This window comes from Nyctereutes procyonoides, unplaced genomic scaffold (assembly GCF_905146905.1).
Source record: "Nyctereutes procyonoides isolate TBG_1078 unplaced genomic scaffold, NYPRO_anot_genome, whole genome shotgun sequence".
Taxonomy (NCBI): domain Eukaryota; kingdom Metazoa; phylum Chordata; class Mammalia; order Carnivora; family Canidae; genus Nyctereutes; species Nyctereutes procyonoides.
Genome location: NW_026575122.1, coordinates 15,487,822 through 15,514,231, shown reverse-complemented (window position 1 = coordinate 15,514,231; position 26,410 = coordinate 15,487,822). Strand labels below are relative to the sequence as shown.

Below are 26,410 nucleotides of genomic sequence, written 5' to 3'. Positions count from 1 at the left end.
CACAGGCAGAGGGAGAAGCAGGCTCCATGCACCGGGAGCCCGACACGGGACTTGATCCCGGGTCTCCAGGATCACGCCCCGGACCAAAGGCAGGCGCCAAACTGCTGCGCCACCCACCCCTAAAAACATCTTAATAAAGTAAAATAGAAAATTCATTAGCCACCTACAGACATCTATTCAACAAAATAGAGTACAAAATCATAACTGTAGCACTATCCAAATTTGATGAGAATAGGCAAAACATAAATACTTATTTATGGAAACTAGAATTATAATAATCACTATACACAGAGAGATATACAAAACTACAATTAATATATAAAATAAAAGATGAAGCTCAGGATATACTGACAAGACGAAGATGCAGTTTTAAGTTAAAACAAACAGCAGGTGCAAAAAAGAGTGTGTAGACCATACATTCATCTGCGTAAAAAGATATGGTGTATTTGTATTCCACATATTGAATATATCTGGGAAAAAAAGCCAAAGAAGTGAAAATGCAGATTCCCATGAGAAAAGCTTGCAATCAGAGGATCCCTGGGTGGCGCAGCGGTTTGGCACCTGCCTTTGGACCAGGGCGCGATCCTGGAGACCCGGGATCGAATCCCACATCGGGCTACCGGTGCATGGAGCCTGCTTCTCCCTCTGCCTGTGTCTCTGCCTCCCTCTCTCTCTCTCTCTCTCTCTGTGACTATCATAAATAAAATAAAAATTAAAAAAACTTAAAAAAAAAGAAAAGCTTGCAATCAAGTTTTTCCCGTAACCTCTTTTGTATAGTTAGAAATATGAATATATTAGCAATTTTTTTAAAGTTTAAAAAAATAGAGATGTCTTCTGCTTAATAGAATACATAAAAGTTTCAAGAATCTATTGCCCCACTCCTAACAATGACAAAATGCAAAGAAATAAAAATGAACTAAATTCTAGAAAGTAACTATTCTTTTGTAGGAGAGAACAGGCTCCCAGCTAATTTTATCCCTAGAAGAGCTACAACTTGAATGATCCTTGAAAACATTATGCATAAAAGAACAGTTACAAAATACCACATATTATATGATACCACAATTTCATTTATATGAAATGACGAAAATGGCCAAAGCTGTAGAAACAGACATCAGATGAGTAACTGTGTAAATATGTAGAAAATGGAGAGTGACTGATAATAGGTAGAGGGTATCTTTTTAGGATAATAAAATCTGTGAGGATGGCACAACTCTAAATACACAAAAAGCAAAGGAAATGTACATTAAAATGGGTGAACTGTATGGTATGCAAATTATATCTCATTAAATTTGTTTTTGTATTACCTTGTACAGAACTTTTACTTTTCTCTAAGTTTTGGTTGATGAAAAAAAAAAAGAAGAAACAAACTTAAATACACTTAATGACTAATTATAATGTACAGTCCTTGAATGAATCCTGAATCAGGACAAGTAACTGAAAATGACATTTTTGCACCAGGAGGCAAATCTGAATATAGACTAAATATTAGAGATAATAGTAATTTATTGCTTCTTTGTACAAATCGTAATGATGTAATTGTACAGTGAAGTAGCCTCATATTTTAGAAATTCAAACTTAAGTATTAAATGGTCAATTGTCATGAAGTCTATAATTTGCTTTAAAACACTTCAGTGAAAAAACAAAACAAGCATATGTGGCAAAATGTTACAATTTTTAAATCTAAATGATACGTGTTAATTATACTTATTTTATATACTTATTTAAATATTCATAATAGAAAGTAAAAACAAAACAAAACAAAAACGTGTTACATTAGCTAAATGACTATGAAGAGCAATAAGGAATAACAATGTATGAAATAGAATAGAATCACTTAAACCCTAACAAACAAGACTGTAATATGATATAAAGAAAGGTTCACTAACCAAAAAAGTAATGATTTTAGAAAAACTGCCTAAAGCATTCACATAAAATCAAATTAGAGTATTATAAAATACAAAGAAAAATATCTCAGGTATTTTAAAACTTAAAACTGAGACCTAAATCCACAGAAAATCTGGAAGAATATTTATATATTTAAATGATTTTTTTAAGATTTTATTTATTTATCCATGAAACACACAGACAGAAAGGCAGAGACATACGCAGTGGAGAAGCAGGCTCCAGGCAGGGAGCCCGATGTGGGACTCAATCCCGAGACTGTGAATCACGCCCTGAACCAGCGGTAGGTGCTCAACCGCTGAGCCACCCAGGCGTCCCTATTTAAATGATTTTTTTTAAAGATTTTATTTATTTATTCGTGATACAGAGAGAGCAGAGACAGAGGCAGGCTTCCTGGGGGAGCCTGATTTAGGACTCGATCCCAGGACACCAGGATCATGATCTGATCCAAAGACAGATGCTCAACCACTAAGCCAACCAGGTGCCCGTTAAATAATCTTAAAATGAGAAAAAACTTAGCCTAAAAATAAAGAAAACAATCATAAAGGATATCCTTTGAATTAGATTATATTAAAATTTAAATGACTATAAATGTATAATAAACATAATGACAACAGTAAATTGTGGGAAAATGTACTACAAAAAATAAAGGTTAATACCTACAAAATATAAAGTCATTGCATAAATAGAAATCACAAGCATTTATACTTTTTGTATAGGTAATGAAAACAAATATATATATAAAAGAGGGCAGCCCAGAAGGCTTAGTGGTTTAGCGCTGCCTTCAGCCCTGGGCGTGATCCTGGAGACCCGGGATCAAGTCCCACGTCAGGCTCCCTGCATGGAGCCTGCTACTCCCTCTCCTATGTCTCTGCCCCTCTCTCTCTCTCCCCCTCTCTCTCTCTCTCTCTGTGTGTGCCTCTCATGAAGAAATAAATAAAATCTTTAAAAAATATATATAAAGAATATTAGTCCCATTATATGAAGCACTGTTCAAACTCACTATTAATAAAAACAATTTATCAAACTGAAAACTATTCAACTATGGAGATAGTACAGTGAATTGTGAAAAGTGTATCAGATGAAAAGTTTTCAAAAGAAGTAGCTCAGTAGGTATTAAGATACTCAAAAGAACTCAAATACCAGATTTTCACTTAAATGAAAACAGCTCATGTAGAAAATCAGAAATGCAAGTAAAAGGTTATGAACACTGATATTCTTCAAAATTTTCTTTATAGGAGAAAGAATATAGAATTTAAGTATCTAAGGATAATGAATGTTAAAATCACTTATTACATGTTTGTATTAGGAAACATCATATAGCAATTATAAATGTTTTCAAAAATATTTCATGACAAACTGCATGTATAATTTTTTTAATTTTAAAAAAAAATTTATTTATTTATGATAGTCACACAGAGAGAGAGAGGCAGAGACATAGGCAGAGGGAGAAGCAGGCTCCATGCACCGGGAGCCTGACGTGGGATTCGATCCCGGGTCTCCAGGATTGTGCTCTGGGCCAAAGGCAGGCGCCAAACTGCTGCGCCACCCAGGGATCCCTATAAATTTTTTAATATCAGAATTTTTATCATTATTGAAGCATAACTGACAAACAGTGTTGTATTAGCGCAGGTGTATATAACTTGATTTGACAATTCTATACATTGCTCAAAGCTCTCCACAGTAGGTGTAGTCATCATCTGTTACCATAAAAAGTTAGTAAGAGGTTACTGACAGTATTACCTATGTTGTACTTTACATCCCTGTGACTTATTTCTTTTATAACTTAAAGTTCATAACTCTTAATCCCCTTCATCTATTTCAAAGATCCCCCGAATATCTACTCTCTAGTAACCACCACTTTATTCTGTTTTAGAGCGTCTGTTTCTTGGTTTGTTTGTTCATTTGTTTTGCTTCTTAGAGTCTGCATGGAAATAAAATCATGTGCTATTTTTATTTCTTTGACCTATTTCATGTAGCATAATCCCCTCTAGTTCCATCCAAATTGTTGCAAGTTGCAAAACTGCACTCCTATTCATATAAATATGAGTATTTCATATGTGGGTAAAGATATGAAATACTCACATCTGACACAATACTGGTTGGTAAAACACGGAGAGCCTTTCCTCTAAGATCGGGAAGAAGAAAAGGATGCCCACTCTCACCACTTTCTTTCAACACAGTATTAGAAGTCCTAGCCACAGCAATCAGACAACAAAAACAAAGAAGATGCATTCATACTGTCAAGGGAGAAGCTAAACTGTCACTCTTTGCAGATGGCATGATACTACATATATAAAACCTAAAGACTCCTCCAAAACACCATCACAACTATTCAATACATGAATTCAGTAAAGTCGCAGCATACAAAATTAATACCCAGAAATTGGTAGCATTTCTATACACCAATAACAAAGTAGCAGGAAGAGAAATTAAGAAAATAATCCCATTTATAGTCTCATCAAAAAGAAGACATTACAGATGGCCAAAGACACATTAAAGAATAAAAAAAAAAAAGAATAAAACTCCTAGGAATAAACCCAACCAGGATGTGAAAGATCTGTACCCTGAAAATTAAAACACTGATGAAAGAAATTCAAGATGACGATAAAAGAAATTCATGGATTAGAAGATCTAATACTGCTGAAGTGTCCATACTACCCAATGCAATCTATGCATTCAATGCAATCCTTATCAAAATACTAATAAGCATTTTTCATAAAACTAGAACAAGTAATACTAAAATTTGTATGGTACCACAAAAGATCCCAAAGACTCAGAGCAATCTTGAGAAAGAAGAACAAAGCTGGAGGTATCACATTCTCAGATTTTAAGATATGCTACAAAGTTGTAGTAAATCAAAACAGTATAGTGCTGGCACAAAGAGACACATAGACCAATGGAGCAGAAGAGAGAGCCCAGAAATAAATCCACGCTTATACAGTCAATTAATCTATGACAGAGGAGGCAAGAATACACAAAGGGGAAAAGACACTCTCTTCAATAAATGGTGTTGGGAAAACTGGACAGCCACATGCAAAAGAATAAAAATGGATTATTCTATTATCTTACAACATACACAAAAATAAACTCAAAATGCATTAAAGGCCTACACATAAGACCTGAAACCATAAGACTCCTAGAAAAGAACAACAGGTGGTAATTTCTCTCACATTGGTCTAATCAACATTTTTCTACATATATCTCCTACGACAAGGGAAACAAAAGCAAAAATAAACTATTGGGATTATACCAAAGGAAGAAGCTTTCACACAGCTAAGGAAATCATCAATAAAACCAAAAGGCAACCTTCTGAAAGGGGAAGACATTTGCAATTGATGTGTCCAATAAGAAGTTAATATCCAACTATATGAAGAACTACAAAATTCAAAACAAAAAAAAAATCTGAGTAAAAAATAGGCAGACAACCTGAATAGACTTTTTTTCTAAAGAAGACATTACAGAGGGCCAAGGACACATGAAACAATGCTCAACATCACTAACCATCAGGAAAATGCAAATCAAACTCACAATGAGGTATACACCTACCAGAATAGCTAAAACCAAAAAGACAAAAGGAAACATACAAACAAGTGTTGACAAGAATATGAAGAAAAAGGAACCCTCAGCACTGTTGCCACCAATGTATATTGGTACAGCTACTGAGGAAAACAGTATGAAGGTTTTGAAAGTATTAAAAATAAAAATACCGTATGATCCAGTAATTCTGCTAGTGGGTATATACTAAAAAAATCAAGAACACTAATTCGAAAAGATATGTGTACCCTATGGCTATAGCAGCATTATGTATAATAGCCAGTATAGGGAAGAAACCAAAGTGTTCATCAATAGGTAATGTTGAATTTTTAAAAATCTCCTTAGGAGTCTAACTTGGTGAATGGCAACTTTAAGTAAATGAGTAGATTGGTATATGTGTGTTTTAAAAAGACAATAAGACTGCTTGAATACTTTTGCAACCTCTTATAAGTCTATAATTTTTCAAGTTAAAGTTAAAAAGAGGGCAGCCCAGGTGGCTCAGCGGTTTAGCGCTGCCTTCAGCCTAGGGCCTGATCCTGGAGACCTGGGATCAAGTCCCGCATCAGGCTTCCTGCATGGAGCCTGCTTTTCCCTCTGCCTGTGTCTCTGTCTCTGTCTCTCTCTCTCTCTCTCTCTCCACCCACCCCCCATATCTCTCATGAATAAATACATAAAATATTTTTTAAAGTTAAAAAGAAAATAAACAGATGTTAAACCTAGACAATGCATAATATTTCATTATATTTTTCATTATTATCTAAGCTTTCTATAATAAACATGGATCACTTTTATAACTAGAAAAAACATTTATTTCAAATAACAGAAGTGACCATCAATCCAAAAAAACAGCAAAGATAAAAAAATTGAAAAGATAAATTGGATAATTCATCATAATTAACCTTAAAATTGATAGTTTAGGTCTCTAATATTACATTTTCAAATCAGTTTCATATCCCTTCAGAACTGTGAAGCATATGTTGAACAATATATTATTTCAAAAGCAAACACTTCAATGATTCACTAATGCTAGAATATATTTAAATCCTTCGTCTAAAATAAAAATATAAATAGAATATGTTTTTTGTTACAAAAAGAAAAAATACATAGATTGCTATATTAAGAATCAAGTCTTTTCATAGCCTTTTTTTCACAAAAACATCTGTTTTTATTACTTCAAAAAAGCTGACTGGCCACTAGTTTGCAGTTTCATTGAAGTTAAGTGAGTTTTATCGTATGGTACACAAAACAAAGGAACATTAGTCAAAAAGATATTAAGAAATTCTTACTGAAGTGGATTTTAATTTCCGTAGATACCTAAAAATTAAATTATTATGTGACAAAATCAATTACAAGTTTTACAAATCTGTCATGATTTTAAATAAGCTACTTTGATAGACAAATTTTTTAATAAAAAATGTTGTAAAGACTGTATACCCAATACCTATACCATAAACCCTGTTTTATAAACAGGGTTCAATGTTTTGCACAAGATGAATTTTTTTTTTGTAAATTTTTATTTATTTATGATAGTCACAGAGAGAGAGAGAGAGAGAGAGAGAGGCACAGAGACACAGGCAGAGAGACAAGCAGGCTCCATGCACCAGGAGCCCGATGTGGGATTCGATCCCGGGTCTCCAGGATCGCGCCCTGGGCCAAAGGCAGGCGCCAAACCGCTGCGCCACCCAGGGATCCCCACACAAGATAAATTTTAATAAACATTCCTTTTTACAGCTGTTAAGATTAAGAAATGAAGTTAAGATGTACACCTAATCAATGATGTCATGACACTTAAGGAAAATCTACATAAATCAAAAGCAGAAGATACCAAGGATACCCCACACCATTAATAATCATGCAATGAACTAAAGACATGTGCATATCAGATCTACAGTGTCAACAATCCACTTATAATAAATGAAACAAGTCAGCTATTTTACAACCACAAATGGTATATTAAATATATGACAACATCTCTTTTTGCAGGAGGAAGTAACTAGCAGTAGATAAAGTTTAGGTATATCATTAAAGACTGCATAGCATGAATTCAAGGCTGAATATAGATAACCTTTAGAACATAAGCTGTCTAGGAAAAAATATGCATCATGTACAACATTTTTGAGGATTTTAAGAGCAATATAGTTAGAAATATATGACACATGGGTATGCCTCAGTTAATTGGATTTTTTTTTATATAAACAAAAGGAATTCTTTTTTTATTAAAATAAGACTAGTATTTAAAAAAATACATGTTTGGGCTCTTGAATCTCATACGGAACATCTGAATAAATACATTTTCTCTATTAAAAATTTAATAATAAAATTTTAGAAATATTTGTTTCTATTTCAGTATATTATTATGTTTTATATTACTATACAATATTGCAAATCATAACAAGATGATAAAGATTAAAATGGAAAACTGTACTAGATAAAGCATAAAACTAAATAGCTCAGAATAAAGCTGCTGTGTTTGACAAAGATTAAATCCTATTACACATTCTACAGAAATCTAATAAAATCTGAGATAAATACATAGATTTCAGATTAAGAGATAAATTGCCTAGATCTGGATTCTAGTTTTAACTATGGGTTATCTCCTTTTTATGCTGTTTTCTCAGTCATAAAATGAGAGATAACAGTTCTACTTCAGGGATTTACTGTAAGGATTAAATTAGTTGAAACCTACGAAGCATCCACGACAGTTCTTCACACAACATAAAGGACTCACACAGTATGAGCTACTGTTGTCACCATTATTTCTCATCTGATCTGTGTGCATGTATAAACGTGTGCACATGCACATACACACATACACACAGTCTCAGTCCAATCACTTTCTTCTCTTGCATAACAGTGTTTTTGAAGTATTTTCCCGGATCCCTGGGTGGCGCAGCGGTTTGGCGCCTGCCTTTGGCTCAGGGCGCGATCCTGGAGACCCGGGATCGAATCCCACATCGGGCTTCCGGTGCATGGAGCCTGCTTCTCCCTCTGCCTTGTGTCTCTGCCTCTCTCTCTCTCTGTGACTATCATAAATAAATAAAAATTAAAAAAAATTAAAAAAAGAAGTATTTTCCCTCTTCAATTCCATGTTTTCTCCTTCCTCATTCTCTCATTCATATACATATGAACATATATAACACAACTACCATCATAACTAAAAAGATTTTTTAAAGAATGAACTACAATCTCAACAGAGTTACAAAGTAACTTCTCCATATCAATTAGAAAGGACACTAAGGAATAAGATACAGGTTAGAATGATAGGCTGAAATGGCAATTAAGAACTTTTTTCTTCTATTTCTAAAAAATTAGCAAACAAAAAATTTATAAGCAAAAAAAAAGGGAAACTTAATAAAGTTTTTAATAACCAAGCAACAAAAAGAATATAACATACAGCACCAAATATTAAATAATTGGTTGCCATGAAGAAAATAAACCTACTGGAACTAGGGCTAAGGTGCAGCAAAGTTTAGTACTTAACCATGTCCCACTTGCCCAAAGCAACACTGTTTGACAAAATTCTGAGAAATGTTCTTAACACCTTCATATATGGAGAGAAACAAACTGAGGAGGTATTGCTATTCCTTGCATCTTCTAATTGAAGATGCTATAAAAACCTACAGTGTAAAAACTGATGAAGCATGAAGCAAGGAAGCAAAAAATATAGGGCTGACTTCCCAGGACAGAAATAGACTCAAAATTACTTTCTGAAATGATGGATAATTATTTAAAACCTAATCACATTTTTCCCTGATGAGAATTGTCCATAGCTTCTAATAAGATGGAACAAACTTCTCAGAAGATTGTTAAAACCCTACAAAAGAATATAAATTTAGGTGTGCTAAGAAAACCTCCTCGCCTATTTCAAAGATCTCTCCCTCTCTTCATGATAAGCTGTATAATATCAGATAAATATCAAATTGCAAGAATCAGACTATAGTTCAGAAGGAGAAAAAATTAGCTTTATATACAGTGGAGAGAAGGGATGAAATCATGAAGATATTGTTTGTCTAAACCAACAGACTATCTAAGCGGAACATACTAAGTGTAAACAAGATGAAAAATAAAAGAATGGTAGTGATACAAACATATATCACCAAGCCATGAATACATAAAAAATAAGCTAAATAACAAACATTTTTATGTAAAACTGAAAGATTCTATACAAATGACTATGAATCCTGAGAGAATGTAACAAAAAAAAGGAAATACCCCATGATTATGTTCAAATGAAAATAACAAAAATACAATAAACACACAAAAATAAAAGTTAAAATAAGTGAACAAAATAAAAAGTTGAAGACCTAAATAAAAACAAAATATAATCATTAGAGACAAATAAATTACAAACATCAGGAACAAAATGAAACACTAAAATTTTAATTACTGATGGCTAGACATCAAAGAAAGTAAAAAAAGAAGTAACTGATAAGACAAAAAGACTTATCTGACTGATTATGTTGCTAACTAAAGAAAAAATAAAAGTGAAAAAACACTAAAATACTTCAAAATCTAATTTCAAGAACTGAAGAGAAAATGTGAATTTGCAGATAATAACAAAAGACCATGTTCCAAGAAAATTTGATAAATGATGTTCAATACTGAGCCATTACTGCTGTTAAGGAGATAAACTTCATGGGCAAATAAAGAAATATCAGACAGAATAGAAGCAAATCAATTGAGGGCCATAATTAAGAAACTGTGACTAATAGAAGGGGAGTACTGAATCCACTTAAATATTTTCAATCGCTCAAGTACTACCAGAATTGTGATTGTATCCTATCAAAACACCATGGACTTTCTTCAAAGAGTTGGAACAAATCATCTTAAGATTTGTGTGGAATCAGAAAAGACCCCGAATAGCCAGAGGAATATTAAAAAAGAAAACCAGAGCTGGGGGCATCACAATGCCAGATTTCAGGTTGTACTACAAAGCTGTGATCATCAAGACAGTGTGGTACTGGCACAAAAACAGACACATAGATCAAAGGAACAGAATAGAGAAGCCAGAAATGACCTCTCAACTCTATGGTCAACTAATATTTGACAAATCAGGAAAGTCTATCCATTGGAAAAAAGACAGTCTCTTCAATAAATGGTGCTGGGAAAATTGGACAGTCACATGCAGAAGAATGAAATTAGACCACTCTTACACCAGACACAAAGATAAACTCAAAATGGATGAAAGATCTAAATGTGAGATAAGAATCCATCAAAATCCTAGAGAAGAACACAGGCAACACCCTTTCTGAACTCGGCCACGGCAACTTCTTGTAAGATACATCTATGAAGGCAAGAGAAACAAAAGCAAAAATGAACTATTGGGACTTAAGATAAAAAGCTTCTGCACAGCAAAAGAAACAGTCAACAAAACTAAAAGACAACCTACAGAATGGAGAAGATATTTGCAAATGACATATTAAAGGGCTAGTATCCAAGATCTATAAAGAACTTATTAAACTCAACACCAAAGAAACAAACAATCCAATCATGAAATGGGCAAAAGACATGAACAGAAATCTCACAGAGGAAGACATAGACGTGGCCAAAAAACACATAAGAAAATGCTCCGCACCCCTTGTTATCAGGGAAATACAAATCAAAGCCACGATGAGATACCACCTCACACCAGTGAGAATGGGGAAAATTAACAAGGCAGGAAACCACAAATGTTGGAGAGGATGTGGAGAAAGGGGAACCCTCTTGCACTGTTGGTGGGAATGTGAACTGGTGCAGCCCCTCTGGAAAACTGTGTGGAGGTTCCTCAAAGTGTTAAAAATAGATCTGCCCTACAACCCAGCAATTGCACTGCTGGGGATTTACCCCAAAGATACAGATGCAGTGAAATGCCAGGACACCTGCACCCCAATGTGTATAGCAGCAATGTCCACAATAGCCAAACTGTAGAGGGAGTCTCGATGTCCATCGAAAGATGAATGGATAAAGAAGCTGTGGTCTATATATACAATGGAATATTACTCAGCCATTAGAAACGACAATACCCACCATTGCTTCAATGTGGATGGAACTGGAGGGTATTATGCTGAGTGAAGTAAGTCAATCGGAGAAGGACAAACATTATATGGTCTCATTCATTTGGGGAATATAAAAAATAGTGAAAGGGAATAAACGGGAAAGGAGTGAAAATATCAGAGAGGGTTACAGAACATGAGAGACTCCTAACTCTGGGAAATGAACAAAGGGTGGTGAAAGGGAGGTGGGCAGGTGGTTGGGGTCACTGGGTGATAGGCACTGAGTGGGGCACTTGACGGGATGAGCACTGGGTGATATGCTATATGTTGGCAAATTGAACTCCAATAAAAAAAGAATTGTGATTGTAAAACATGAATGTTATATATTTAGACAACATGAAAATTAAAGTTCAACTTTAAAATTTGGAGAGTGAACAGAAACATAATAAAAAAATATGAGAGGACTGATGTCCTCAGCTTTCATAATGGGCTGTGAATTGAAATATACAATTTAAAAAACAATTGCATGAATAAACCTCTTATTTAAAAAAATATGCCACTGACCAGGTAATCTTTTTCATAATTTATAAACTTCTTGTTCTTTGAGAAACTACTGGGTTTTTCTGTACAGAGATTTTTCCTTCTGTTAGAGCTTTGTATGGAACTCTTAGAGTTTACATATAAACCTGCAATAAAGAGCCTTCTTCGTATATTATATACTTATACTTTATATTTCCAAAAGATATAATGATAGAATAGGATTAGTGGGCAAATGAGTATTTGTGTGTCTATATAATTATCAAAATATATGGCCAGAATGCCTTACTATAAGATTTAAAATGTATATTACCACTAAAAACATAAAAAAAAAATACCACTGGCCACCTACACTATCTCCTTCAGCAGTACATCACTATATTTACTTATTACTTGTTACTTTATCCCAATCTAAGAATAAAGAAATGAAAGATCATGATTTCTGAAGTTTACATTTCCTTGAATATTTGTTTTTATCATTTTATATATTACTGGTTACTTACATTCTTCAAAGAAATTCTTATTCAAATTCTCTGAATCTTTGGGTTATTTTTCTCTTATCATTTCATAAAAATTAATAATATAGTGAACATATTAGTTTATCAATCTTTCCATACTCCATTATGTCTTCACATGTTGCTGATATCTTTCCTCAGTTTATAGTGTTATGTGTAGTAACAGCTGTTAAATTTTACACTTGCTAAGCATCTGTCTTCTTTAGAATTTTCCCTCATATACCTTATTTCCACTTTCATAGTTTTCCAAATATTTCCCAATTACATGTACTATGTCATCTTTCATTATTTCACAGGGAAGATTTTTTTTTGTATATGCTATCTTTTATAATATTAATTAGTACTGTATATCTGGAAAGGCAAGTACATCTTCAGTATTCTTTTTCATAAATCTTAGGGCTATATAAAGGCATTTATTTTCCCATATTAACTGGATATTTAGATATCTGAATATATAATTGGGAAGTACTTAATATTTGGATATTTTTAAAAGGATATTTAAGTATCAAATTACTCCACTGTTTTTCTAATGAGTGGTATGCTAATGGATATTGCACTGACTTTACATATGTGAGAAAAACTGACATTTTTGTGACATTAAAATTATTCAATTTTGACTATAAAGGTCATTATGGAGACAACTGAGAAAACATGTATAAGGACTGTGGATTAAATAATAACTAGTGTTATACAGGTTAAAACCAACGTTAATTTTCTGATTTAATAACTGTAGAATTAAAACAGAAAAAAGGCATAGGAAATTCTCACTGAAAAAATTAAAAATAGAAGATCCCTCTGACTTCACCTTGCTCTCAAATTCAGAAAAAAACAGAAAAAGGGGGAGAAAAGCAAATGTAATAGAACTTTAAGATCACAGAATCTAGGAGAAGGGTGAATAGCTCTTGTATTACTCAGAACCTTTCTATAAGTAACCATTTATTTCAAAATAAAACAATGATTCTCTCTCTCTATCTCTCTCTCTCACACACACACACACAGAGCAGATACAATCCAGCATAGAATGACTTTCTAGTAGTTTATATTTTGTTTTGTATTAAGCTTTTATAGTTTTGTTCCAAACAGTAACTTCATTCTTGTAGAATTTGACCCAAAACAATATTTTTCTCTTAACTGTAAACAGACTTTATTATTGATTTCCATTTATACTGACCACTGCTGCCCAGTCATCAAATGATACAATTTTTGCACATTAATCTTACAGTCAATAATTTTACCAAAGTCCCTATTAATTCTAGTAGAAAAATGTTTAAGAATCTCTTAGATTTTTCCTGTACCATAGCATTAGCAATCTGAAATTCTTTTTTTTTTAAATAAATTTATTTTTATTGGTGTTCAATTTACCAACATACAGAATAACACCCAGTGCTCATCCCGTCAAGTGCGCCCCTCAGTGCCCGTCACACATTCACCCCCACCCCCCCCGCCCTTCTCCCCTTCCACCACCCCTAGTTCATTTCCCAGAGTTAGGAGTCTTCATGTTCTGTCTCCCTTTCTGATATTTCCCACACATTTCCTCTCCCTTCCCTTATATTCCCTTTTACTATTTTTTATATTCCCCAAATGAATGAGAACATATAATGTTTGTCCTCCAATTGACTTACTTCACTCAGCATAATACCCTCCAGTTCCATCCACGTTGAAGCAAATGGTGGGTATTTGTCATTTCTAATGGCTGAGTAATATTCCATTGTATACATAAACCACATCTTCTTTATCCATTCATATTTTGATGGACACTGAGGCTCCTTCCACAGTTTGGCTATTGTGGACATTGCTGCTAGAAACATCGGGGTGAAGGTGTCGCTGCGTTTCATTGCATCTGTATCTTTGGGGTAAATCCCCAACAGTGCAATTGCTGGGTCGTAGGGCAGGTCTATTTTTAACTCTTTGAGGAACCTCCACACAGTTTTCCAGAGGGGCTGCACCAGTTCACATTCCCACCAACAGTGTAAGAGGGTTCCCTTTTCTCCGCATCCTCTCCAACATTTGTGGTTTCCTGCCTTGTTAATTTTCCCCATTCTCAATGGGGTGAGGTGGTATCTCATTGTGGCTTTGATTTGTATTTCCCTGATGGCAAGTGATGCAGAGCATTTTCTCATGTGCATGTTGGCCATGTCTATGTCTTCCTCTGTGAGATTTCTCTTCATGTCTTTTGCCCATTTCATGATTGGATTGTTTGTTTCTTTGGTGTTGAGTTTAATAAGTTCTTTATAGATCTTGGAAACTAGCCCTTTATCTGATACGTCACTTGCAAATATCTTCTCCCATTCTGTAGGTTGTCTTTTAGTTTTGTTGACTGTATCCTTTGCTGTGCAAAAGCTTCTTATCTTGATGAAGTCCCAATAGTTCATTTTTGCTTTTGTTTCTTTTGCCTTCGTGGATGTATCTTGCAAGAAGTTACTGTGGCCGAGTTCAAAAAGGGTGTTGCCTGTGTTCTCCTCTAGGATTGATGGAATCTTGTCTCACATTTAGATCTTTCATCCATTTTGAGTTTATCTTTGTGTATGGTGAAAGAGAGTGGTCTAGTTTCATTCTTCTGCATGTGGATGTCCAATTTTCCCAGCACCATTTATTGAAGAGACTGTCTTTCTTCCAGTGGATAGTCTTTCCTCCTTTATCGAATATTAGTTGATCATAAAGTTCAGGGTCCACCTCTGGGTTCTCTATTCTGTTCCATTGATCTATGTGTCTGTTTTTGTGCCAGTACCACACTGTCTTGATGACCACAGCTTTGTAGTACAACCTGAAATCTGGCATTGTGATGCCCCCAGATATGGTTTTCTTTCTTTTTTTTTTTTAATAAATTTTTATTTATTTATGATAGTCACAGAGAGAGAGAGAGAGAGAGAGAGAGGCAGAGACACAGGCAGAGGGAGAAGCAGGCTCCATGCACTGGGAGCCCGACGTGGGATTCGATCCCGGGTCTCCAGGATCGCGCCCTGGGTCAAAGGCAGGCGCCAAACCGCTGCGCCACCCAGGGATCCCTGGTTTTCTTTTTTAATATTCCTCTGGCTATTCAGGGTCTTTTCTGATTCCACACAAACCTTAAAATAATTTGTTCTAACTCTCTGAAGAAAGTCCATGGTATTTTGATAGGGATTGCATTAAACATGTAAATTGCCCTTGGTAACACTGACATTGAAATTCTTATTATGTCTTCTTTTCTTGCATTTACATTAACTATATTTTACACTTACAAAAACATCCAAGAAATTTTATGTAATGGTGACAGTATCACTTTTTTCTGATTTTAATAAAAATAGCTTTCTCCATTTAAAATGATGTTTAGTAAAGTTTATCATATTCAGACTATTATATACATTTTTCTGTTTTATTAGGGCTAGTTGCTAAAATTTATCATTTGCTTCCTTCTACATTTATTGATACCTTCACATAAGTTTTCAATTTTTAATTTGTTGATAATTTATTTTGTAGGTAAATATCTTAATATTAAACCATCTTTAGATTCCATGAGTAAATTCTAAGTAGTCACACTATATAATTCTTTCCTTATATTGTTAAATTGTTGGTTCAAGTTTTAGTTAGAATTTCATACCCGTATTCTTACATGAAATTGGTCTTCTAGAGTTTATTTTTCCAGTGTCTTTTTCATGTTGTGACAGTTGTATAAAATGTTCTGGGAGTGCATCTTTTTTTAGTGTATCAGAAGAATCAGCAATATCTGAATTATCTGCTGTAAGATTTTCTAAACAATTCAAATGGTACTTTTTAATTTTTTTAATTCTTAGTAAATGTGTCAAATTTTCTACTTCACTTTAGGTGTGAATTTTGGTAACTAGCTCTGCCTTGCCCAGAGAGGACAGAAGTCCTTCACTACTCACATTATTGGAATTTTTGAGCCAAAACCCACTTATATGGTTAAGATGAGGTCAACCAAACACAGAAGCTGCCATGAGGAATTTGTAGATAAAATGGAGTTGAGAACAGAGTGCTACAGATAACTGTACTACTATCTTTCCAGAATTCCCCATGACTCTCAAAAATATGTAATTTTTTGATGATATATGTTTGCTTAGACCATTTTACCTATGCAGTTTCCCACAGTTACCATTAAAAATGGCAATTTCCTCAAACCAACCATGTTTCACCTACCTCAAATTCTGCATGTCTGTGAATATCCTCTGCTCGTTGCCTGCTCAGGATAAATTCAGCTTCATTTGCTACTCTTACGAGATGATCCTTCATTGTTTGGCTAAGCAACCTATAAAGAGATGAATACTGTCAAATAAATAAATGTATACACTCATATGATTAATCACTGCTCAAAGTCAATGTATCTTGTTATTTGGGGAAGGAAAGGATGTTTACTCTCCTCTTCTGTCATCATATCCAATGAAATGCCATTATGTCACTCTATATAATTAAAGGATATAACAGCAAAAAGTTATCCTTCTGGCAATAGCAGAATAGCTTTTCTCCAACTAGCTATCCAACAAAAACTAAAACTGCTGGATTAAATTTGTGTTTTAGTCTTTTTTAAGGTACTGGAGAGTTTACAAGGCAGCCACGATTTAAGGAGCCAAGATCTTAGAGAAGAAAGCACAGAGAAGACATTCAGCATGACTTTTCTCATTGAAACATTTACTTTTCACAGGTGGAAAGAGAGAAGCTAAACAGAAACAGTCTTACAGAGCGAGCTAGGAAGACAAAAATTGAATGTTATAAACTGTCAGGGTGGAGGGATCCTAGTGGATTATCCAGGCTTAGAGAAGGAACCCAAGTATATCTTAGGAAATAGAACAGACCAGACCTCAGAGACACAAAAACAGACTCTCAAACAACATTATAGTGAGTTGTACTTAGCTTATGTGAAAGCCAAAAAGCGAAACAAAAATTTCAAAATCTCACAAGATGAGAAGAAAAATAGACATACCAATACAGGAGAACTCTATTCCAAACAAATGAAATAGGGCAACCTCTCACAAATATTTAAAACTCTCTAGCTTTGAAACAACTCAGTCCTAAATTAACATAATCAGCACCTAGTCTAACTCTTAATCAGAAATCAAAGGAAATCCTTAGTGGAAGATATCATCACCTACAGACTTACACTTACCCCTGTAATTTTAAATATAATTTCCAACAGTCAATCACCAGTTAACAGAAATGGCAAGAGACAATAAAGGAATGAAAACCAAACAGAAGCCAACTTAGACAATCAAGATAGTAAAGTTTCATATCTGAACACTGAAATAAATGTAGTTACAGTTCAGGACAACAGATTCTAAGAAAAAGAATTGCAGTCGAGATTGCAAACTCTAAATCTACTCAACAAAACAAACATGAAATTAAGAATATATTTACCAGCTTATTAATATTAAACTCAAATAAAGAAGTACTTAACTGAAGAATAGGTCAATGACAACTAAACAGAAGCATGGTAAGAAAAATAAATAACAGATACACAGAACATGATAAAAAGGTCTAACATGAACGTATCTGAAGTAAGGAAAGAAGACAAATAATTCAAAAAGAACAATATCTGAAGAGATAATGGGCAACTTTTTTTTTAAACGGGGGGAAAAAAAACATTGAGCCATATGTTGAAGTGTTACAAACTCCAAGTAGGATCAAAGAATACCACACCTAGTCAAATCATAATAAAACTGTCAGAGGAAAAAAATCTTAATGGCAGCCAGAGAGAGGGAGAAAATGGAAGAGGTAAGGGCACTCCCCTTCCCCCCCCCCTTTCAAAAGAGCAAGAATAAGACTGATGGAAGCCAGATAAGAATGCAATAACCTCTATCAAGTGCTAAACAAAAAAAGCAGCTAAGAATGCAATACCCCCAAAAAAACACCTTTTAACAATAAAAGTGAACGTATCCAGAATATAACACTATGAAGAGTCTTTTTTTCTGAAACTCCCTTATCTGCCTACAAGTACAGTCTCCCAAAAGAATTCATCTGTCACAAGTCCTCTTCACTGAAGTTTCTCAACCAGGAAAGAATGACTCCTATTACGTAGACACTTAGAAGTCAGCACCTGGATAGGAAATTGCCTAAAGGGATATTGTCACAAAACTATCTTATCTCCCATCTATTCTCCTAAGGGTTCATTTATTTTTCTTTAAAGTCATTTGTTTTCCCCTAAGTGCCCTTCTTTCTTCCCCCTCACCTATTAAGATAGTATAAATCCTCAAAATTTAATCTCTTCAAGTGACATTTTTCTATGAATTCTCTTCGAAATCCATGAATTTAAAAAGCTGTCTTTTCTCTTACCAATCTTTTCTGAATTTGTTTCACAGGCCCCCAAAGAAAGAACCTAAGAGGATAGAGGAAAAATTTTTCCTCTCAGGCAAAAACAAAATAAGCACATTTAATGATAAACAAAACAGAAAGAAATTGTCAGCAGACAATCCACACTAAAGGGAGTTTTTCAGACAAGGAAAATAATATCAGATTGATGTAACACAATGAAGTAGAAAACAAAAGAAAAAGTCAACATGGGTAAATCTAAAAGAATACTGAATGTTTACAACAATTATAATAATGACTTCTAAAATTCAAAAATGTCATAATGTTTAAATGTATAACAGCACTCAAAGCAAAAGAAATTAAAAGGAATTAGTGTTGTAATGTTCTTTCATTGTCCATGAATTGGTGAAAGAAACAATTTATTTAGGATGTTAACAAGTCTAATATTCACATTTCAATCCCTAGTCAACCACTAAAGTTATCTAAAATAATGTATAACCAATACACCAATAGAAAAAAAACTGGTTAACAAAAACATTTACCTCAAAAGAAGGGGAAAAAAGAACACACAAAACATGGAGCAAATAAAAAGGGCACAAATAACAAGAAGGTACGTTTTAACCAAAATACCTCAGAAATATATAGGAAGAGAACAGATTTAATAATTATGTCAAGTAGATTTTTTTTAAGTATGTGCTGTTTAAACATAAAAGTTTCAATAAAGGTTTTAACAAATGTTGAACGTAATTTTTCAAAAATATAAATAACTTGAAAAATAGTGAAAGAAGACTAATGTACTTTTATTAATATAAGAAAAAGTTGGCTTTAAGAAACAAAATTAGAGGTAAAACAATAAATACTTCAAATGTATTTATTTTAAATTTTAATATTTATAATATAATAATTATAAATATAAATTTATAAATGTTCTTAAGAATGTGATTTACAACTGGGTGTAGAAGATATAAAGCTATAGCCTATTTTAAGATGTGATTACAAACCTGATGAAATGGACACATAACATTATAACCTTTAAGTGAAGAATATTCTTATCATGAAAACATGGATCATATACAAAACAGGCAAAATGCGGGGTCACAAAGAAATCTGTAATGAATTTTAAAGGAAGAAATCATACTGAGTGCATTCTACACAGTAGAACTAAATTAGAAAAAAAATAACAGAACATTCTGAGCAAAGAAACTCTAGGATGGCCTACAACTTTCCCAACTCTCTAGTGTCCTCAGACTCATTTAATCCTCTCCCTTAGATTGTGGACAGGAGCTATGGCATCCATCTAAGCAAAAAATACAGTAACATTGAAGAAATACCATTTCCATTATTACATTAAGTAAGAGTCAAACTTCCATTTTACTAGTTGTCTCTCTCTATTGAATCTCCACCCTGATGGCTTAGCTGAAGAAAGCTGCCATGTTATGAGCTGCCTGTGGAGAAGCCCATGTGGTGAGAAGCTGAGTACATTCTTCAGACAACGAGAAGCAAGGAAGTGAAACGCAATTTCAGAAACTCACAAAGAACTAAATCCTGCCAACAACCAGATGAACTTGGAAGCAGATACTTCCCCAAACATCAGATGAGACTGCAGCCCACAAACACCTTAGCTACAGGCTTATAAGAGAAATTGAAGCAGAGGTGCCTTACAAGTCATGCCCAGAATTCTAATCAACAGAAACTATGAGATAATAAGTGTGTGTTGCTTTAAGGCCAGATTTTGCTAATACTGTTGATGCAGCAATAAGTAATAACTCTTGTTCCCACCAATATTTGAAGTTTATGAATACACCTCTAAATAACCCATGCATGAAAGAAAACTTGATAATGGAAATTAGTAAACGCTTTGAACTGAAAGATATTGGAAAACATCAAATCAAAATGTGGGATTCTGCTAAATCTATGGTTGGAGAGAAATTTATACACTGAATATAGAAGAAACTCTGAAAATATATTAAGTATTCAACTGAACAAATGAGAAGGAGATCACAGAAAATTCAATATATTGAAATTTTTAAAAAGAGTAGAAATTAATTATGAAATAAAAATGCACTTTAGAAAATCAATAAACTTAAAAGTTGGTTCTTTTAAAAAATTAATAAAATCCAAAAGAATATGTAAACAATTAAAATTACTAATTGAATTTAGGAAGATCACTAGACTGAAGTGACCTAGATCACTATAAGTGATAAAATAAATAAAAATCTACTACACTCTATTTATTAGTTACCCAAAAAGTGGAAATAATTTTAAGTATTACTTTCAAAAGCATTAAAAATCATCAAAATATGTAGGAACTAACCAAATGTGCTAGAATTCTATATTAATAAAAAGAATGCTGAGAGAAGTTAAAGAACACTTAAAGAAATTAAAGAATAATATCATGTTCATGAAAGTGAAAGTGATATTGTAAAGATATCAATTCTCCATAAAGTGATGTATAGCTATAACAAATCCCAGTCAAAATTCTAGCAGGTCTTTCTGTGGTACTTGACAAGTTGATTCTAACAGTTATATGAAAATATAAAGACAAAGAATAGCTGAGACATTCTTAAAGAGGAGGAGGAAAGAGAAGGAATAACAATTATAACAGAGGACTAATACTACCAAATATTAGGACTTATTATAAAGATCGAGACAGTGTAGTACTGGGCCATTAATCAAGATAGCATAGTATTGGGGCAAACAGAGATAAACAGACCAATCCTTCAGAGGAGAACATCCAGAAACAGATTCACACATATGTGCTCACCAGATTTAAGATAAAGGTACTATTGCAATAAGGAGGAAGGAGATGGGATTTTTCAGTAACTGGTCCGGGAACAATCAATCATAATCATATAAACAAAATTAACCTTGACTTCTATCTCAAACCATAACAAATCAATTTCAAATTGATCAAAGACAAGAACTAAACACTTCTAGAAGCTTTCATAAGATCATGTACAACAATATCTTCATGACTTAAAGATTTCTTGAAAAAATACAACATAAAGAAAAATACTGATATATTGGACTTCTTTAAAATTAAAGATTTGTGCTTATGAAAGCCACCATATTAAGAGATTTAAAAGATATACTTAAGAAAGGGAGAATACATTTGGAATACTTATAATCAGCATGGAACTTACATCTTATATAAGGAATTCTTACAAATAAAGAAAAGACAATAATCATAATTTTTAAACAAGCGAAGTACATGTGTGAATAAGCACTTCCCAAAAGATTTCCAAAATGCAAATAAATCCATGAAAAGGTGTTCAAGACTACTAGTCACCAGAGAAATACAAATAAAACCATAAACTGTACGACACCCCACCAGAATTACTATATATTTTTTTAAGTTATTTTCAAATTTTGGCAAGGATATAAAGCAACAGGGACTCTCATAATCACACAATGTATGAAAAAAAGTTTTTTTGTTTTGTTTTGCTTCAAAGATTTTATTATTTATTCATCAGAGAGAGAGAAAGAGAAAGAGAGAGAGAGAGAGAGAGAGAGAGAGGCAGGCTCCATGCCAGAAGCCCAACGTGGGACTCGATCCCGGGTCTCCAGGATCACACCCGGGGCTGAAGGCAGTGCTAAACCACTGAGCCACCAGAGCTGCCTGAAAAAAAGTTTATAGCAACTTTACTTATAATAGCCAAGACTGGCAACTACTCAAGTGCCCACTAAGAGTAAAATGGATTAAAATAGTATATTCATATAATAAAATACTAAGCAGTAAGTACCAAAAGAATCAACTAATGTTATACATAACAAAATTAATTTCACTAACAATGTTGAGCAAAAGTACAATAGTACAAAAGTACAATATACATAGTACAGGGATCCCTGGGTGGCGCAGTGGTTTGGCGCCTGCCTTTGGCCCAGGGCGCAATCCTGGAGACCCGGGATCGAATCCCACGTCGGGGTCCCTGCATGGAGCCTGCTTCTCCCTCTGCTTGTGTCTCTGCCTCTCTCTCTCTCTCTCTCTCTATCATGAATAAATAAATAAAATCTTTAAAAAGAATAGTACAAAAGTACAATATACACTATAAGAATCATCTTGTAAAAAAAACTTTTTTTAGTTCATGTATGGTATTAGAAGACAAGAGCTTAAGAGATGGTTTAACTTTGGTGCCACCTAAGACATTTCCATGTAATGACTAATATGGAGCTTTAGTAATGATAACAGTTCTAAACTTCCCAGGAAAATACTCTGGATATAAGAACAATTGTCCCATTTTTAATGAATACTTTCATAACACCATTTACCTACCATGAATATTAACAGAATGATTCATTTCATATAAATACAATGCTTCTGAACATGTTTGCTATGTATAGGTCTTCTAAGCTTCTTTCTTTAAAAGTGGAAAGAAAGGTAGAGCAGGACTAAGATTTTTTTTTTATTTAATAGCATAAATTACCTAAACTGCAACTATACAATGCCTACAAAAGTTAGACCCCACAACAGTCATCAACAATGGTATGTCTATAAACAGATATTTGTCTCTCCTGGTAGCAATATTTTAATATTCTAATCAAAATGTCAATAAAATATGCATAGACTTTGATACAAAGCAATGATTACACTCCTTCTAACTTACCATATGAACATGTTCCCACAAGTGCAGAAACACACGTGTGCACGCAAGGTATTTCACTAAAACAGTTTTTAAAGGTGAAAACCTAAAAGAACCAAGATATGCAAACCTATAATGAGATATTCTTCTGAATTGACAACAAAAGGATTTCCACAATATATTGTTAAGTGAGAAAAGAAAACTAAAAGAATATCATGTACAACATGAGTTTGGAAAAAATATTAAAGAAAATACCCCAAACTGCCATTTATCTAGAATTAGTTCAGCAAAATAGGGCCTGTGGGCCAAATACGGCCTGTCAATGATGTCTTAGAAAGTCTAACACATTTACGATATGGCCTTTTACAAAAAAGTATGCCAGCCCCTGCTCTAGAAAGGTCTGCTTTCCTCCCTTATTTCTCTATTCTTTGAAGTTTTACAATAAGGAATAATTAAAAGAAAACCAGAATATCTTTAAAGAAAATAGAAAAGCTTTCTGTTCCTCTACCACTTTTTCCACATCTCTATTTGGTTGTTGTTTTGTTTTGTTGAGAGAGAAAGATCTCTGCACACACAAGAAGCAGGAAGGGCAAAGGGGAAGAGAGAGACCGAGAGAGAGAGACAATCTTAAGCAAACTCCATGCCTAGCCCGGAGCCCAACTGAGGACTTGATCTCACGACCCTGAGATCATGACCAAGAGTCACACACTTAAATGATTGAGCCACCCACTGCAGCACTCCTTCATATCTCTATTAAGTCCGTATATACTATTTATAATTTGATTCCAAATCGGTCATACCCTCTCCATTATCCCCAAACTATCTCCCAGCCACTTCAGAAGTTAATGTGATGTGTTATGATTTTGGGGTAAGATTAGAGTATTTTTCAAAATATTACTAAATAGTACACATTCAGGCATTACAGATAAAAATAATCCCTAGTGCAAGTTTAAAATCAGCTAATGAATAACTTCCTATGACTCTATAGATAGAGAAAGCAAGGGCTTTCATGAGTATCAACATGAAATACTGGTTGTTCTTCTTAGTTTCTCTCCAGAGACCAAAAACCACATCGTGAATTAACATCAATATATTGCCTCACAGCACTCAAACATTAATTGAATTGATTAGTCAAAGACACACCATCCTCCCAGTCCCCAACCAAGCAACCTCAAAGTTATTCTCGTCTCCTCCCTCTTTCCTACCACCTTCCTACAGGCCCCTTGATCAATCAGCAAATATTGTCAGTATTTCCTCTGTAATATTTCCAGGTTTAATTCATGCTCTATATTTCACAGCCAATGTTCTAAAAATCAAGTCTTTATCACTTCATTTACAATTTAACTGAATACATCTTCTGACCTTCTAACATGTTTGTACATAATTCCCTGTCTTTTGAATTCCTATCAAATATCTACACAATATCTACTACGATATAAAGACTAGGCTAAGCACTGAAGACAGGCTTTTCTTATATTTTAGTTGGGGAGAAGAGAATATTTTGAGGTTCTTCCAGCTGTAAACTCTAATGCAAGTGCTGTGATAGACAATCTCCAAGGTAACCTCCAATGAGTCAAGGTCTTCTATCCCATCATACTTAATTTAACCTGGGCAAAATCTGGGACTTGCTTCTAGGAAACAGAATATAGCAAAGATGATGGGATAGTCATTCCTTAAATAGATTACTTTACACACAAAAGTAAAGGCATAGTCACTCCTGTGACATGTTACGTTAGAAGGCTCTGCTTTAGCTGACTAGAGGAAATTCTACAGCCATCCTTAAAAAAAATAAGCAACCATGTTATGAGAGGACCATGTGACAAAGTACTACAGGCAGCCTTTAGGAGCTAAGACTGGATCCTAGTGACAGCAAGCAGGAAAATGGGGACCCCAGTCCTACAAATGAAAGAAACTAAATTCCAACAACAATATGAGTTTAGAAAATGAATCCAAGTTGCAGAGATGAACACAGCTTGGCCAACACCTTTACAGATGTATGAAATTCTAAGTAGAGGATCCAGTTGAGCTATGCCCAAACACCTGGCACACAAAAATTATAAAAAAGCAAACATATGTTGTTTTAAACTTTGGGGGTGCCTGGATGACACTGTCGGTTTAAGCATCTCTTGGTTTTGGCTCAGGTCCTGGTCTCAGTGTGGTAATCTCAGGGCAGTGAGATGGAGTCCTGCACTTAGCAAGGAGTCAGGTTGAGTTTCTTTCTTCCTCTCTCTATCTGCCTCTGACTCTCCCCCCACCCTGCCCAGCATGTGTGCATGCATGTGTGCTCTCTCTCTCTCTTAAATATTTATAGATAGATAGATAGATAGATAGATAGATAGATAGATAGATAATAAAACTGTAATGTTTGTGGTAATTTGTTATGCAGCAATAGATAATAAAATACTACATAAGAATATATATGCTATCATAGTTCAGTAGAAGCAAAGAGGACTATGAACTCCTCAAATAAAAAAAAATTAAAAAATTTAGAAAACACCAATAGAGGAGCACTTGAGTGGCTCAGTCAGTTACGTTTCTGCCTTTGGCTCAGGCCATGATCTCATATTCCTGGGATGAGCCCAATGTCTGGCTCCTTGTTCATCAAGGTGTCTGCTTCTCCATCTCTCTCTCAAATAAAATCTTTAAAAAAACAAAACAAAACAATAGAGAGCCAGAGCATAACGATGAGCCTTAAATAAAGGGCAAAAGGAATAAAGAAAGGGAAGGACACTCCAGGAAACAGTATGAACAAAGTCATGAAGAGTATCCAAAAAATGTGTTATATTTTGAAGAGAACCAAAACACTCTTTCACGTTTATTTTTCAAGATGGATATTCATGACAAAGAGAGGTAAGCAGATAGATAATATTCTGTCTTGATGTCTTCTTTTCTCTTTTTGGTGCTTTAGCATTAAAGTAATGCATGTTGTAAAAAGAAAAACACATCATGCAACACATCATTTTTAAATGAAGCAACAACTGAAAGCCACCAAACCTTCTTTCCTGTCCATTTTTCAGAAGCCATCACCACTAAGAGTTTATGTTCCTGTCTACACTTTTCTAAACATATAGAAATATACATGGTTATCTGTACACCATGTATTATATATGTACATATATAGTAATTA

The 26,410-nt window shown here is 34.1% G+C and overlaps 1 protein-coding gene across 7 annotated transcripts in view; it reads right to left on the bottom strand.

Annotated features, from left to right (window-relative positions):
- The window catches only part of LRBA (LPS responsive beige-like anchor protein), a 732,259-nt gene that overhangs the window by 421,599 nt on the left and 284,250 nt on the right, over positions 1-26,410 (bottom strand). For all 7 annotated transcript variants that reach the window (XM_055336397.1, XM_055336401.1, XM_055336402.1 and 4 more), the window contains exon 36: positions 16,601-16,709. In XM_055336397.1, coding sequence (XP_055192372.1) covers positions 16,601-16,709 — 109 coding nt within the window. The remainder of the gene's footprint in view (positions 1-16,600; positions 16,710-26,410) is intronic.